Source organism: Pinus tabuliformis, chromosome J, assembly GCF_031772625.1.
Source record: "Pinus tabuliformis cultivar Carrire ecotype Pingquan chromosome J, CPIR1, whole genome shotgun sequence".
Classification (NCBI taxonomy): domain Eukaryota; kingdom Viridiplantae; phylum Streptophyta; class Pinopsida; order Pinales; family Pinaceae; genus Pinus; species Pinus tabuliformis.
Window position 1 is genome coordinate 867,478,982 of NC_142295.1, and position 18,459 is coordinate 867,497,440.

Below are 18,459 nucleotides of genomic sequence, written 5' to 3' on the forward strand. Positions count from 1 at the left end.
AGGAAATTCGAATTTTTCATTTAATTGAATTTTAATCAACTCAAAATTAGTTATTTTGAGTTGGTTTCCTAAAAAAAATTGACTTTTATTTAACTACCAACGCCCAAGGGTCCAAAATCTTTTGAAATTTTCAATATTCCCTTGGTGGGGACCTCAAAAAATTAATTCTTCTAGAACCCACAAATTTTTTAATTTGAAGAATTATTTTTTCCTAAGACACAAAATTAATAATATTGCTTGCTTAGGATTGTAATTTATTTTTGCCAGAAAATTTATTTAATTGACTCATGAGGGGATTAATATTTTTTCCAACCCTCAAATAATTTAGCCATAGTGTCTAAATATGAGGGACCATGCGCTAAAATATTTTTTACATCGAGATATTACAATTTAATACATGAAGGGGCAACACCAGTGCGTTATAGACCCTTAATTATTTACCCAATTTCGTGACATCAAATATGATCTAGTAGACCAAGTGATTTGTAATAAAATAGTTTAGCTAATTAGCTAAAATTATTACCAAATCGCTTTACAGAAGACTCGACTAGAACACTATGACTTACCTAAGATCTCGACGACAAAATCCACCTTAGCTTTGAGGTGAGGTTGGAGGGAAAAACTCTATCGATCATCTGTGTTTAGAAACACACATGAATCAATGAGACGAAAAACCTCTTAGGATAGAAATCGTCATCAAAAAAGTAGGATTACCTAGGTTGTTACATACACAAATGGTCTTACTTGGATCATTTACATTATAAACATGCAAGATGGGTTTACAACTTCTACAAAATGATGACTGGTGATGATGATGAAATCCGGATGATCTCATTGCTCGATCATGATGGAATTTTCTTGCGAAAATGTACACTGCTATAGGGTAGTTGACACAGAGTGGTCAACACAACCCATCTCACATAGACACACACATTTTTGCTCAATCACAAGTCTTCATTTTATTAATCAAAAGTTACTTGGGCTTCCTTATTGAGAAAATGGTTCACTCGGAGGAAAATACTTACAACAATTTATATCTGATTTAGTTGATCAAACCCTAGACTTGGCTGATCTGGGTTGAACCGAAAATTGGCCAAACTGACTGGTTAGACCCTTGTGCCTGCTAACCGCAACAATAAATTCGATCCAAGGGATGGTTAGGACTGGTTAGCTACCAAACCAGTTGTAGCTAGTCGAGTCTTTAAAAAATTGGCTCTGTTAGGTAAATGTGTAGCTTGGCGAGGAGATGGGACCCATAGGTGGTTTTGGAGGTGGTTTTTTGGAAACCATCGATAAGTTCCCTCCTAAATTTGACCTCATAAGCTTATAAAAGCAAGCCTGAGCTCTTGTTTGCCTCACACATATGGTTTCTAGTGTTTGTGACAGGGCTACTTGGAAGCGGGAGCATGGAACAACAATTTTCTGAAGTTTCCCGGTCCGGAGCGATTTTTATATAATATGTATTTTTATATATTTCGATGCATATATGTCAACAAAAGCATGTAGAATGATGAATTAGTTATAAAAAGCATATAAACATGGATTAAACCATATAACATCAATCATCTAGTAGTTATAATATTCATAAACCATAGGTTAATAGTTACAACATCTCAATTCTCATCATGTTGGGTGTGGGGCTTGATTATCTTCTTGATTCAAGGGTATTGTTTCGGTCGCGTTTGGTTCCCAATCCTTGATGGGGGCTGTGGGGGTGTCCCTAGTGTTGATGCACTGTTTACACTTAGAAAATATGCCTGGTTAGCTAAGAAACTGGATTCGTCCCCCTAGGGCCTACGTGTCACAGATCTGGCGAATCCGACACGATTCGTGTCCAGAAATCGTGACATGTTGTGTCTGATCAAGACACGATCGAATTTGGACTGTGTCCCGATTTCCGGACACGAATCAGATAAAACAACGACACGTGCGCCTTTTAAAGAGCCTTCCTCACTTCTTTTTTCACATTCACTTGTTTACTTTTGTTGTGGGTGTTTGGGAGCAAGGAGCAAAGGGTGTGGGAGCATTTTCAAGGAGATTCAAGCAACATGTAAGTGCATTTACTCTCTAATTTTTATGCAATTTTATTACAATAGTTTGCATATGCATTTCTTTTACACATTTGTGCATTTTTGGTTTATTTTTTTACAACATTCATGGCTCGATCAAGGGTAGCAGGGAAGGGGCAAAGGAAGGGGAAGAATGTCCCCATTGTAGATGCCCCTCCTCTCCCAATTTCATCAGAGTTTGCTGCAAGTAATGTTGAGGGAAGACTTCCTCCTCAATGTAACATTGACAAATATCCCTCGTGGAAATATGTCAAAAGAGAGCAAGGGCCACCCAACAAGGTGAAGAGAGGAGGCAATGTGAGTTGGAAATGTAGCTATTGCCACAATACTTTCATGAGCACATATTTTTGTGTTAAAGGTCATTTGTTGGCTTTACCAGGTTGTGGAATTGGAGCTTGTACACAGGTGCCTTTATCAAAGAGGAAAGAAATGGAAAGAGAGTCCAATGTTGGTATGGAAAATGTGGTTGCAAAATAAAAAGAAGCCAAGAATGATGACCCCGTTCCATTCTTGAGGAAAGGCAACAACAAATTCCCATTTGAGAGTTCTAGTGGGGGACAAGCAGCGAAAAGAAAGACAATTTCACTTGGTTCATTGGACAAGATTTTTCAGAAGGAGAAACAGGAAGAGCTTGATCTCACCATTGCCTTTTTTTCTATCAAAACTTCATATCCTTTAATGTTGCACGCTCACCTCTATTTATTGAGATGTGTCGAGCTCTACCTCAAGGTGCTCCATCAGGGTATGTGCCTCCTGGGTCAGAGAAGCTTAGAACCACATTGTAGACAAAGGCGAAAAAAGAGGTGGAAAAAATTCCTGAGCCTATTAAAGCATCATGGCCAACATCTGGGGTTAACATTGTTTCTGATGGATGGACAGATCTAGCACGACACCCACTCATCAACTTCATGGTGTCTTCCTTGAATGGTCTAGCTTTTTTGAAAGCAGCGGATGCACATGGACAATACAAGGATGCACAATAGATGTGTGAGTTCACTGAGTTGTTTATTAAAGTTATTGAAGATGTAGGCGTTGATTCCTGTGTGCAAATCATTACAGATAATGCACCTATTTGCAAGGCTGTTGGCATGATTGTGGAAGCTAAATGTCCACAAGTGTTTTGGACACCTTGCATTGTCCATTCATTGAAACTTAGCACTGAAATCTATTGCTTCTAATGTGTTTTGGATTGGTAACATTCTTGAGGATGCATGCCATATCTGTAACTTTGTACAAAATCATACAAATGCCCTCACTATCTACAAGGAGTACAACAATCTATCATTGTTGAAGATTGCAGATAAACAATTTGCCTCTTCATTCATCATGTTGAAGAGGTTGAGGGAGGTCAAGATTGCTCTTGGGGCCATGGTTGTTTGAAAGTTTTGGTCTTTTCGGAGAAAGACAGATCAAGTAGCCTCTAAAAGAGTGAAGGACACAATGTTAGATGATGCTTGGAGGGAGAGGGTAGTTTTAGTTATGCAAATACAGACCAACCTATCCTAGGAGAGGTTTATGAGGGATGGGATTCCATGATTGACTCTGTGAGGAGCATTATTTTACAGAGTGAGTGCCCCGAGTATGAGACATCATCAGAGGCTTTATTCACCACCATACAGGATATTCTTGTCAGCAAATGGGATAAGAATTGCACACTTTTACATTGTTTGGCTCACTCATTGAACCCAAAATACTACAACCTTGAGTGGCTGAATGGTGGACCTTCCCGTAGATTCCCTCCTCACATGGATGGTGAAATCTCACTGGGGAGGAAAGATGCATTTAGGTGGGTTTCTCAGGATCGAGCTCCCTTGATGAGGTGGAGGATGCCTTTGCAGAGTTTTCCATTGGCACTAGTCGATTTGCAGGATATGATCTGATTAGAGACAGGGGGACTAAGAAGCCCTATTAGGGGGCAAATCATGGTGCAACAAGCCCTCCTCTACAGCAGTTAGCCATGAGGCTCCTTTCTCAGGTGACTTCATCCTCTTGTTGCGAGAGAAATTGGAGCACATATGGGAATTTGTATAGTGTCAAGAAGAGCATGCTTGAGCAATCTAAGGCAGAGACAATGGTGTATGTGCACACCAACCTTCGTCTTATTTACAGGTAGAGGGATGAGTGGTTGAAGGGAAAGACAAATACGTGAGATGTCTTTCCTGATGATATGGGTCAGGAGTCAGGACAATAGTGTTGAGTTGGCATTGGCCAACTTGGATTTCAATGATCCAGCGCTAGAGCCTGTCAGATTTGATGATGGTGATACTGTAGAGGGGTCATCCTCCACACCAACAGATGAAAATATGACTTTGGATACAGAGGAGGAGGATGCAGCAGAGGAGAGCAGTGGTGACCATGATGATCAGGACAATGTTGCTGATTTTGATGATGATTATGAGGATTGATGACTCATGAGTCATGAGCTACCTACTACCTTGAGACTTGTATACTTGTAGTTGTTTTGTGTTTGCTATTTCTATTTTCCATTGGCATTGCACTACCTATGTAACACATTTTGATTATGATGACTTAATGAGAAAACTGCAGTTGTCAGTGTCTTTATCTTACTATCTCATCTTTCTCCTATTGGATCATTGATGAATTGAATATGTATTATGATTTATCATTTATGTCACAATTGAATTTGTATGTACCATGCATAATGTTACTGCGTAAACAGTAAAACTTACATCTAGATGAAGATCTATGTTTGGAACCAATGAATTTGTATCATGAATGAGAATTTGTGTAAGAAATATCTAATTTTTAATATATATATATATATATCCGAACGTATCTTCAAGAGTCAAGACAGTCACAAAAATATGCAATTTACCAGATCTGTCAGGGTCAGATTTGTGGAAGAATACTCTGCGAAACTGCAAGACTGTCCCCACGCTGCCACCTGTTAGACTTAGGAGGAAAAATTGCCATTATCTGCCTGTTAACTCCCCAAATCTGGTATTAAAGACTGCTGGAATCTTATTACAGCCACACAAACAAAGTGGTGCCCTGTCCACTCCACCATTGAAATTTCCTTGCTTAATGGTGGCTCAATGCAAAACTCTCAACTGCAACTCCAATTATAAAGATGAAGTCAGCCTCACTTTTCAAAATAGTCAAGCTGCTTCTCTAAAATATAATTTTTAAAATCAGCCAAAAAAAAAAAATTTTAGTGGAATAGCAAGTTTAGCTAGGAGAGCTAGGTTCCAAAAATGGTAATGAGTCATCCACTGAGAATAGAACTGAATTCATGAGAGGAGACCAAGATTAGCTTAATGCCAAATTTTACCAAAGGGGTTGACCTAGTGTTTGCTTGATGAGACAGATCTCACATTGTCTGGACTCTGCCACATGACACAGAAAAGCTTCCATTGTTTCATTTCCAACCAGTTTCTAACTGCTCCCTGGAACCAAGAGTCTAGAACCCGTAACTGCCAAAAGTACTGATGCTAAATAAGAAATATAGGCATGTCAAAATAACAGTCTGACTCCTAAAATATAGGAAATTCAGAAAATGAAAGGAACTACTGTGGTATCACTGCTAAGTATAGAATTCCCAAAAATTGGCAATGCGAAAAATAGTAACATCTCTTGTGTGAATGAAATCAGTCTCCTCAGACTCATTTGTTTGCAACGAATCCAAATATATGCTCAGAATTGACATACAGGCCCTAAAACCCTAATTGCTAAAAAGATCAATCATATGTTTAACCATTGGTTTAGTAGCAAAAACATTTTGTCCTGTTTACTTGACTGACAAGGCTTTGGAATAAAAATCAATAGGTGTAACCTCATATTTAGCCAGTGTAGGTGGGCATGAAGCTGGTTGCCTTTGGCGCAATGAACTTCATCCACTCTAATAAGATGGATATCATAAGAGACGGGGGAGGTGGCACCTCTTTCTTCATTCATGGACAGCTAGGACAGCAGGTGGCGAGGCATCCCTTCAGATTGCGGTGACTGTCCATATATGGTACAGGTACTGTGCAGATATTTGAAACAGGTACATATCATGTAGGAGTGGTACAAATCCAATGGAGAAGCATATATGTCAACTTAGAATTAGTGGAATTCATTAATCTCCTTTGCCTCCGACTTTTCTGTTCCCACTTAGGCGAGCACCCTCCCTAACTGAATGCTCCAGTTGCTTCCTAGCTGCCTGAGAGTGACCAACATTCAATGCACCTGTTTTCCTTTGATTTGTTAGTCACAGCTGAGACTGGGTAGCCCACTTCTTGTGGGCACCTCTCCAACTGTTTCTGTCTCCCTTTGAAGTCTGACTCTCCTCAATATTAGCATTGGTTTAGGAGAGTTTAGAGTCATCTATGTAATGAACAAAGTTCATATACTTCAGCAGTATGCTCTGATACCAATGTAATGAACAAAGTTCGTATACTCAGAGGAATGCTTTGATACCAATGTAAAGAACAAGGTTCGTATATGCAACAAGAATATTCAGAATATATGGTACATGTAAGCAGTGTTGATAATATTGGTATCGGCAAAATATCAGCGAGGGTCTAGAAAACATCTTATCGGCAATATTGGCGAAAATATCGGCAAAATATCAGCAAATATCAGCAAATACATAAAATTTTTTTTTTTTTTCAAATTTTTAAACATAGCCGACATTTTGCTGATATTTTCAAAATATCACGATATTTTGCCGATATTTGCCAATATTTTGAAAATATCGCGATATTTTCTTGGTGATATATCGTTTTGCCGAAAATATCGTCGATATTCAACAATGAATGTAAGTATCCATTGAAGATACAATAATATATATTAAAATGTATGAATGAGAATGATGATATAGATGAGAATGAGGGCTGCTTATATACCCTAGGCAGGTACCTTTTCATGGAAGGTCATGTCCCATCAGATATGTCTCTTCAATGCTAATTACTAATTAATGTTCATTACTATATTTACATTATTTTTATATAAATTATATTCATAACAATATATTTCTCTGTAGTTGATGTGAGGGACTCTGTACTCCCTCTGATAGTGGCTAGGTTTTTCCACATATTTGTTTGTTCCTTTAGCTAGCTATTGTTTGCTTTTCTCCTCAATTATAGGTGTTTGCGATTTGGGTTGGGTGTCAATTTCTTGATTGAGTTGACTCCTGTTGACCCCATCATGGACATGCATTGATTTTGTTGCCCCCACAAACCTAAGTTAGTGAGAAAATCCTTTAACCCCACAAGGTGTGGTTGGTAGAAAATTTAAGAGATGGGGCTGTCACCTATTCCCAACTCTCTCTCCGCTTAAGCTCTCTCCTAGGCAAACTAAGTGGGGTGGTCTCTAAATGAAAAGCTAAGTTAAAAGATGTTGTGAGGTATCTAGGAGATGTCAAGGTTAATTTGGATTACTTGAGATTATGAGCAAATATAATGAACAATTTGAAATGAAATGTACTTCAATAACCATCAACACATAAATAAAAGATGAACATATAAAACCAGTGCTTTCAATATTGCTTCAAAATAAATAATGCTTGCTCTAGAGATGAAATATTTCAAAGTGAAACACAAGTAACCTTGTTAATCAAATTGATGTTAGAGAAAGATGATATAACTTTCAAGACTTAAAATTTGCTTTCAAAAATATAACCATTCACAATTCTAAAGCATGTAAAGAAACAATATAAAATAACTTGCAAATGAAACAAGCTAAAACTTCACTTGCAAAATGAAAGATATGGTACTTTCCCAAATGAGATATAATCAATTCAAAACATTTTCATTATGACAAGTATATAAATTAATTGCAAGTAAAATAATCTTGAAAAGTAAAGTAAATTAAGATGAAATGCACTTAACTAAGGCTAGACACAATTATCTCGGTTAATTTTAAGCTAAATGCCTACTCTAAGTGAGAGATCTTCCACTTGAACTCTTGCCGAAGGGTAAAAATTGGGGTGATTGTAAGAAAGAGGGGGTGATGACACGATGGTGTTGTTAACGATACCCTTCCCCAGAGTCTTATTAGCTAGCATGTGCCTTTGTTCTTACAAGAGGACAAACCACCTCCATAACTGCAGGGTTATACACTCTTTATCTTTTTTCGTACCAATTGGAAGAATTTTCCAAGAAAGTCTTTTCCCTATGATATCTATCAACTAAGCTTATGCTTGGAGGTTAATTGAGTTAAAATGCAAACTATGCTAAAATGCATATATGCCATGCAAGTAAGTTTTCGCAAGAGAGATTTGCAATGCTCCAATATAATGGAAATTGGATAGCGCTCAAAGTAAATTGCAAATTTAACTTCAATTGTAAAAATTAGTTTGAAAAATAATTAAAATGATGCAAGTAAGTTTACTTTGCAAAAGAGGAATTGCCTCAAGTACATGGGAGATGCTCACAATGATATAACTTCAAAATTGTTCAAGACACATAAACATATGCTTCATAAGCAAATGAAATTGTAAATTTCTCCAAGTAAATGCCACAAACCATAAACTTATAGCAATTGCAAATGAGATGAAATTAAAGAAAAGTGAATGCTCGCTTGTAAAGTATGTTTTGAAAATAAATGAGCAAGATAGGAAATGAGCTTATAGTGAGATAATTGTTTCCCAAAGAAAGCAAATTGTTAAGCAACTAAATTAATCTTGCCACAACTCCAAATACTTGCATGTAAGACAATTGTATCCCAAAGAAAGCAAATGAGATTATAGTGAGACAATTGTATCTCAAAGAAAGCAAATTGTTAAGCAACTAAATTAAACTTGCCACAACTCCAAATACTTGCATGTAAGAAATGAGTTACTCTAAAAAAAATGATCAACTTGTACTTCAAAGCAAGAATGAAATGCAAAGCATCACGTGAAACTTGTAGAAAAATTAACCTGGAAATTGAAATGTGATGGTGAGGTTGTGTTAATTTTAGAGTGTGCAAAATAAACTAAAAATGAAAGTTAGAAAAGATACAAAATTAATCCACCCACACAAATTCCTCCTTCTAAAAGAGGAGAAATGATGCTTTGAGTAAAACCCAAGCTCTGACAAGAAAAATATATCTTTTATTATGATATTACAATGGAGTTAAAGCCTCTTAGAGGGCTGCCCAAAAGATGAAGGGAATTAGTACAAGATTTGGAGCTAGAAGTAACTATAATATCTCTCCAACAATAACAACCTCAAGGGCAAATGAAGACTTCCTAAAATTTGAAAATTACAAATTCCACAAAGGCCCACAACCTATCCTTATTTGCAACTCCTTCTAGTGCCCACGACCTACTTGAAATAAATCTTGGATGCTTGGGAGGTCCTACACGAAAACTAGTTAGAGTTCAATGGTTTTTCCTCAAGGCACTTGTGTTAAAACTCCAACTATGGGCTGCAAAACTGAGACCAAATCAGTGTAAAAATGTCATGTAAGTATGTTACAAAATAATATACAAAACCAAATCAAGTGATGGGAATGAACACCCTTACTTGCCTAATTTGGGAAATGCTCTTAAATAGCTAAATATACCAATGAAAACACAATTTTTAAAGAGATTTAAATTATGAAGTATTTGCTTGTATACACGGCATGTTCAAAAAAATCCCTGCAAGAAACCACTTCGTAAGATGGACTATGGAATTCAAAGAACCAATGAGAGTTCCTTGAAGAATGGATCAAGGTTGGGTTGGTCTCTCCAAAGATTTTCCCTCACGCTTGATGTTTGATTCAACAAGATTTTCCTTTACAAAAATTCAATTAAACATTGGTTCTATATAGATTTAACAAATAAACAATAAGAAAACTCTAGACATTTGTTGGAAAATAGCTAGAGATTTCTACACCTAGAGCATATTCTTAAATCAATTATCAATGCAACATTGCTTTACATTAACAAATTTACAAGAGCATATGGAAATAACATAAATCAAAGCATAAACAAAAGAAATTATACCAATAGTGAACCAATCATCATACACCAATGGAACAACAATTTATGAATGAACCCAATGTTTTTCATTGCAATTGAGAACAAGTGTACATAAGAGCAGAGCTTTCCCAAACACAATAGCTCGTAAACAATGGATACATATTGAGAGCCCATGACTCTATTATATAGAAGTTTGGGAGCCAATCCCAAGACAAATGGGTGACAATCCCAATGCCTCTACTTGCAAATTCAAATTTCCCTAGTGGCCATTTGATTTCCTCTAGAGAAGCCCACACAATCCTTGAGGAGAACTCATTGAAGTGAGAGAGGGACATGTGGTTGTGTGAAGTGAAGTGGTAGGAGACCACTCTCCACGTCATCTCAAACAAATTCAATCAAATCTCCACCAAATACTCAACTCAACTTGTAACTCGAGCTATCTTCCACGATTTATGCGATTTGTCTTTGGGAACTGTGGTTCTTCTCCAAGAAATTCAATTTCCCTTTTTGTCACATGTTTCTCCTTGATTCTTGGTCCATGGCGGAGTCCACATCACTTTCTAACTCCTTGATAATTTTCCACCTCATTTCCACATCATTTAGCATGTGTGGATATTTATTTTCTCCAATTGATTTAATTGCCGGGCTAATTTATTGCCACATTTTCCACAAAACTTAGGAAAAATGGGTTTTGAGGGTCTAGAACTTATTTTTTACCCTTCAAAGTGTGTCATAGTAGAAAGTTGAGGGTGAGAGATGTAATTTTGAGCACACATATCCTATACAACTTCTCTAGCGATCACTTATTACCTAAGTCACATGACATGAGGACATCAGACACGGAGGACACACTTTATATATATATATATATATAATACTGAAACATGGGTTTTGAGGGTCTAGAACTTATTTTTTACCCTTCAAAGTGTGTCATAGTAGAAAGTTGAGGGTGAGAGATGTAATTTTGAGCACGCATATCTTATACAACTTCTTTAGCAATCACTTATTACCTAAGTCACATGACATGGGGACACGAGACACGGAGGACACGTAAATACGAGTATTCGACACGAGACACAACGACTCCGGAAACAGGACATGAGGGACACATTTTATATATAATACTGAAATATAGTGTTTGATCCATATAGATATGAATCATGATGATATCTATTTAGTATTTAGTATACACTATTTACTATTTAGTAATTTACTACATCAATGATGTTCACAGTTCAATGTTCATTGTTCATGTTATAACTTCTGTTATTAACTTCAAACAAGTTTGATCATGTTCAAACTTCACATAAGGTAGTTTATAAACTATAAATTTATGTGTTCAAATTTCATTGTTGACTAGAGCGTTAATTGAGCTTTCCCTCCCTTTAGACCTCGAAGGTGTAGTGAGCAGTGAGCACATGACGGGAGGTGGGATTTTTATTTCGATGCACGATCTATATGTGGCCATTGGTCATAAAATGTGGTCACTGGTGTATAATAAAGTTAAGTTCCATAGACTATAACACAACTTACAGGAAATTTAAGTGCTCCAAACTCTTAGCAAAGCACGCGAAGACTCGTCTCTTGCATCTCCAGGTCTAGGTCGATGTGAAGTTGTGAACTGTGCTGTCAATGTGAAGTTGTGAGAATTTCGCTCGAATATGATGGAATTCCTCATACTGCACAATAAATTTGATTTCGGTAGCGAGAAAACTCGATTTCGATGACGAACAATGACAAAAAAACCCAAAAATAAACCATGTTGCAGGTTTTAAATGTCACTTTTCATGGGACATGTATCCTAGGAGCCAAAAACGTTAGGGCACGTTTTTTCCATGTCCAAAACACGTGTCTTGACTGGAGGACACGAAAAAAAACGTTTTCAACACGTTTTAGGGCACGTTTCGTGTCCAACACTTAAAATACAGGACACAAGACCTTGAGGGGCATGTCCTGTGACTTATCTTATTACATATTACATTAATATTTTATTCCAATTTCGCCCTGTGAGAAATTTAAAAATTTCAAAAATGACCCTAGACCTAATCAAATTCCACAAAATTTTCCGAGTGATCTAGTATGGTAACATACAATGACTCTAGACACTAGGAATCACGCAATGCTTCACCTTCAAGTTGTACTTCGGCTTTGGGGTTATGCTCGGAGGAAAAAAATCAATTAATTATTAAGTCCCCTTAAGGATATAATAATTAACCAAGTAAAAAAACCTCCTAGAATAAATTCACTTGATGACACGGTCCCAAATTATCTAGGCTTGTTACATGACTTTATTCATCATACTAGCATCACTTTACATCATCCCTGCAGGGCTTGTGGAATCTGAGTATAACAGAAGAAGATGAGAAGAAGAAATATAGTTGAAAAGCTTTGGTGATCACTGATACCATGATCTCTGATGGTACATGAAGCCTTTGATACATCCTTGGGCATGGAGTCTTCAAAATATCTTTGGGTACATTTCAGTGGTCAACAAATCCCACATTGATGAGATGGGGGTTTGTCCTTCCAGTAGGGGGGTTCATCGATCTCCAGTGATCTGGCAATTGGAACTTGGAATCTAACCACAGGATTCCTGAAAAATCAAGTACTCTTTTTAAGGTTAGTTATGGAGTTTGGTTTCTCAAGTTTGCTGTTGTCTTCTTCCCAATAATTTAGAGTCCTGGTCCCCATAGTCCGAACGATACAAAGTGCCCCACATATTTCTTGATGAAGCAGTTCCAAATCTTAATTTCCCTTATGGTATTGGCTGCATGTAGTTAGTATATTGTTATTGCTTTGCTTTTGCTATTGAAGATGTATGTTACTTATTTGTTTCTGATGCAATATGCAATGTGATTATTCATTCATTATGGTCATTTATCTGTGTTGTTTTGTATTCACTGCTCTGTATAGATGTGTTCCTAATCTGGTCTGTTAATTGGTTGTTTATTCATTTATTATGGTCATTCATCTGTGTTGTTTGCTATTCACTGCTCTGTATAGATGTGTTCCTAATCTGGTCTGTTAATTGGTTTTTTATGGCTGCAGGAAGAGGTGGCAAAGGAATTTGGTATCCCTATTCAATTTCAGCGTTTCTGGTTATGGGCAAAACGACAGAACCATACATATCGCCCCAACAGGCCTTTGTCACAACTTGAGGAGTCCCAATCTGTAAGAATCCCTTGTTACTAATATTCAGATATATGCATTACACCTATCAAATAGTTCTTATAATTTCAGCTGGAATTCCTTACCATACGAGTTCGTGATGCCTAGTTTAGCTTCCCCTGTTTTCACTGTTTAGTCATTACAGTGTTACGATAGCTCAGTTAACTTCATGAATTCTCTCTGGGGATCAATCTTGTCATAGCGAAAACATTTGCAGATGATTAGAGAACGCGCAAATATCACTAAGAAATGTTATGACAATATTTTGTTGGTAAACAAACTGTAAAGGAAGAGAATTTATATTAGTCGTCACAAATAAACCATTTCTTCCCCCTTCCCCCTCCCTGAAATAGCCAGTAAACCACTTTCTCTTTCAAGCCTTGGTTTGTGACTTTACGGTACATCCAAAGATATTAAACTTTGATCCTAAACAGTCCTCAAGTACATTCAGAATCATTTCTGTCTACATTGGGACTGGGGCATGAGCAAGGCGATCAGCTCTGCTTTTTAATGGCACCAGCTCCATCCCACATTTTCCATACATGGACTAAGTACTACTGATGGGGTCGTTTCCTGGGTCCTTGTGATTTACTATAGCAGGGGATTGAATGATTAATTATGTCACTATATTATGCCCTGTGAAATTAGAGTTTCATTGAAGCTTCATGGGCACTTTAACCTAATTCTAGCTTTCAATGTGAATTCCATTTGATATGATGTATACTGTCTATTCTGTGTCAAAGCATACTCCCCTCAACAATTGCCATCTAAACAGAAAGCTTGAACTGGGTCCTAAAATCCTGTAATGCTGCTTTTGTTTGAGAGTAATAGTGTCTTTAAGTCCTAAATTCATCTTACACAGTCTATGCAAAACTGTTGGAGATTGGATAAACCAGCGCTCGCCGTGTGTCTATTCAAAACTGTTGGAGATTGGATAAACCAGCGCTTCCCGTGTGTTTCATGACACGTGCTTAACTGCCTTTCATGGATCCGTTAACTCTGGCGATGCATCTGTTTATAACACCTGTGGGTTTTGGTGTAACGGCAATCGTGATTCCAACAAGTGGTATCAGAGCCAAAGTTCTCGAGTTTGAATCACGCCTGGCTCGCGCTGGGGGGAGATTTTTGGACATTGGATAAACCAGTGCTCCTCCCGTGTTTCATTACATGTGCTTAACCGCCTCTCATGGATCCATTAACTCTGGCGATGCGTCTGTTTACTAACACCTGCGGGTTTTGGTGTAATGGCAATCATGATTCCAACAAAAACCAGCGGGAGATTATGTGCAGCATATTACCTATCAGCACTCGGTTATTTTTTCTTAAAGATTGATCACTTATAGTTTCCAAGGATGCCATCTGCACTACTCTCGAAACCTTGGCTTTGGAATTATCCAGTAACATACTTGTAGCTATAGTTTCAGTTTGAGACAATTTTGACACTTTTGATGCAAGTTATTGTTTATCTGCCATGACATGTCTATATATATCATTCATTTTAATTACAAATGCAATGGATCTTGTATTGCGCCAATGGAGGCAACATTTCTTCTCATGTTCCTGTGAACTAGTTTTGAAGGTATACATGGAATGTTTAAGTTCTGAAAATGCAGATTGTGCAAGGTTGAAGCTCTACAAAACAATGCAACTTAGACAGAAAATAAGTGCAAGACCTAAATTTATCCCAAAAATTGAAGTCTAAAGTTTTAAAGGGGATGTTCTCAAAGCTTACAATTTAACATTATATGGTTTAATAAAAAATGATTTATCATGTGTTTAGTTGTTTAATTAAAATATCTTAGCTTTCATTGCTCTTCATGTTTTACAGGTTGGTCACTTGAGAGAGGCTTCTAACAAGGCAAACAATGCAGAGTTGAAACTATTTCTTGAAGTGGAACTTACCATGGTAATTATCTGAATCTGAGTTATGCTGAAGAAATTTCTTTGTAGATTATAGTTTTGAAGTGTTCTTTGGTGAATTCAGATTTGCACCTTTAATTGAGATGATGAAGCCAAGTGTCAATGAGGTTGGGCATTGAAAGTTGGCAATTATTGAACTTTTTCTGCCAGTTCACTTTAGTGAGCTTGATTGGGTACCATTTTATTTATTGAATGCGAATTGCAACTTGCATATGAGACTGACGTCTACGCTGAAATCACATCGTAGTATCTTACATTATTGGAAATGACCAGATGTGTTCCCCTTACTAGCAGTGGATATAGGTTTTTCAAATGCTTTAATTTATTTTTGTTCTATGGCATTCACGTTTTGAATAGTTTCCTATGAATTTTGATTTGTTGATAAGCTTGCATATCTTTCCAGGGTAGCATGTAATGTTAAATACAATGCTTAGAAAGTAGATATGATATTATCCTTGCCCTACTGGAAATCCTGTCAGTAGATAGCCTTTTTCTGTCATCTCTTTATGTAGGATCTTCGTCCACTACCACTACCCGAAAAGACAAAGGATGAAATACTGCTCTTCTTCAAACTTTATGACCCTGAGAAAGAAGAACTCCGGTGAGTTGCTCTTCTGTGATTAAACTTTAATTATTATCCTTTTTGGGATCATTGTCTGATCATTCGTTATTGTTTATTTTTGGTAATTAGTATTACTGATTAATCGTTCATTTTAATCCTTTTTAGGAATACTGGTTTGATAAATACAGCTTTTTATTATAGTCATTTACTGGTCGCTTTGTTCTCAGTTTTGTTGGCAGGAGTTTTGTGAAGGCAGTGGGCAAGCCAACAGAAATTTTAAGAAGCTTGAATGAGATGGCTGGTTTTTCCCCAAATGAAGAAATTGAGCTTTTTGAGGTTAGTAAAGAGAATTTCAGAACTTGCTTTGGGAAATTTGATGTGGGTTGTGTGTTGCCAAGAAATGAAGAATGGATGATGTGTATTGCATTTGGAAGTCCTATATGAGATTCTGACAGGGGCAGTCTTTACTCAATTGGAAATGATTAGTTAAGCTGTTATTTTCAGTTTGTCAGATTTTTGTTATATGATATGTTATAGTGTTTTATTTATAGAATATATCTATGAATTATTGACATCGACAGTGTGACTACCAGGAAATAAAGTTTGAACCAAATGTTATGTGTGAGCATGTTGACAAGAGACTTACATTTCGTGGCAGCCAAGTATGTCTCCTGTCTGTTATCATACAATTCTATTTTCTTTTTTGATCATTATTTTTTCTTTCGAGGAATGATATATGTGCTTTATTTCTAGTTATTGGCATCCATGTTTGGTCTGTTTTTGGCATAAATATATTAAATGTTTATTAGAATATGGAAACTCAATGTGCTTGTTGCCTAAGATGTCATGTTGCTCTTCTGGTTACCAAATTTCTGCCTGCGATGTAATCATGCTCATTTTGTGAGAAACATCACACCTGCCCTTTTGCAGCTTGAAGATGGAGATATTATCTGCTACCAAAAGGTTCTTTCAAGGGAAGAAGAGGAACGCTATAGATATCCAGATGTTCCATCATTTCTGGAATATGTTCACAACCGACAGGTAGAATGTTATTATAATTTTTAAAATTCTGGGCATCATTATGTTGTGCTTATGTTTTCATTGATTTCAACTTGTTTATCAAGACTCTTGTTTTCCATTCTTTTAAAATTTGTTGCTTAGTGATTAATGAAATAATTTGCTACATATAATGATAAATCCTATATTTTGATATGTATGGGGATCTATTAGACCTGACATATTCAGTTTATCAAATGATTGAGATAAGATAAGGTAAAAAAAATATTTTCATTAACATCCACACCTCACGAAGTAATAGGCCAATAGAAGTAGAGAATGCAATCAATGGTCACTAAAGAGTGGGAGTGTCCAGAAGACTCCTAGAGCTCAAATGTTGTCGAAGTACGATAGATATAATTTAGAACAAAACAAAGAAAATAGATAGATCTAGGAAAACGCTAAGAGGTTGAGGTCCTAGCTCAACATCAGCATCATTAATTGAAATAAAAGAAGAGGAAGAGTTGGGAGAAGAAGCATCCCTGTCCTCATCAATGACTGTGAAGGAACCGATTCAAAGCTTGATGTTGTTTGGAGAATGCTTGGGGTTCGAGGTTATGGCTCTACAATCCTGGGAGTTAGTGGTGCAAGTTGACTTGTTTCTTTTAACATTTGAGGCTGATGGAAATATTCTAATGATGGAGGCCTGTTTACTTGAGCTGACTTTGGACACTGTACTCCATATAGGGTGGGTATGGATTTGATGTTTTGTAAAGGTGATGCGTTTGCCAGCTCAGTTGGACTTTCACTGTCTCATGGATCTACTGCCATCCAACTCAAGTGTGGAAAGCAGCATGGGGCTTCATATCTCGACCGGCAGAGATAGGTTGAAGGAAATAAGTAATGAGACTAATGGAACTGGGCTTTGAGAGGTCTTGCAAGGTCTCTTCCACAAGGATAACTGCCTTATGGACATAAAAGGCTAGGCATATCTGATCAGAGTGCAAGAGGAGGTTGTAAGGGAACCACTGGAGTTCTAGAACAAGCATTGAAACCTCCCCCTGATCTCATAGTATCTGGGACACCTGAAGACAGTGTTTCACAGATGCGATCTCCTGGACTTTGAATGTTAGGTGTATTTTGTTGGACATTGAGACCTCTTGATGTAATCTGAGGAGCTAGACCAAATGTGCAATACACAGTCAGAAACAAGCACTCGAGGCATGAAGAGATGACAGTAATATGTCTAGACTCTGCTGAAAGGGGACTACCAGGCTTCTTCAAAGTTCAAACATCTATATTTATCCATAAGGTTCTTGAAGCCTAATCCTATCTTCGTCTTCAAAATTTGACAATCAGATCTGGCTGATATTGTTAAGCTAGCAATAACTTAGAAGATATCACCATTTACTTTTAACTAAGCTTATTATTGAGTTAATGAACTTTAATAGAAAATAATGACATGCCCACATGGACAACCACTTAACAATATCTCCTCTGACCATGAAGTAATTTCTGATGTTATAGCAGTGTTATCAGAACTGGACTGGAACTGAGACAACTGTCCAGTCCAACCAGTTTTAGGGCCATTCCAATCCCGTTCAAGGATTCAGACCATTTTTGGCCGGTTCTGTATGAAACCAGCCTTTCAACACTGAACTGGTTGTTTCTGTGTGGTGCTGTAAAATGCAGCTAGGGACCACCGAAACCTAACTTTTTTTTCAAGCAATAAATTACGTTATTTGCAAGGACAATACCTAGCCCTAGGGGCCCACTAATGCTATTTAAAGAATCTATCACCCTCCACCCCCCTCCTGGAAAAAAAAAGTTCATGCACTCTATTAATTAGTGGC

At 37.1% G+C, this 18,459-nt stretch overlaps 1 protein-coding gene across 2 annotated transcripts in view; it reads left to right on the forward strand.

Annotated features, from left to right (window-relative positions):
* The window catches only part of LOC149229424 (ubiquitin C-terminal hydrolase 13-like), a 151,598-nt gene that overhangs the window by 114,829 nt on the left and 18,310 nt on the right, over positions 1–18,459 (forward strand). For both annotated transcript variants that reach the window (XM_089378640.1, XM_089378642.1), the window contains exons 16-21: positions 13,009–13,131; positions 14,957–15,034; positions 15,561–15,649; positions 15,838–15,946; positions 16,204–16,272; positions 16,541–16,651. In XM_089378640.1, coding sequence (XP_089234766.1) covers positions 13,009–13,131; positions 14,957–15,034; positions 15,561–15,649; positions 15,838–15,946; positions 16,204–16,272; positions 16,541–16,651 — 579 coding nt within the window. The remainder of the gene's footprint in view (positions 1–13,008; positions 13,132–14,956; positions 15,035–15,560; positions 15,650–15,837; positions 15,947–16,203; positions 16,273–16,540; positions 16,652–18,459) is intronic.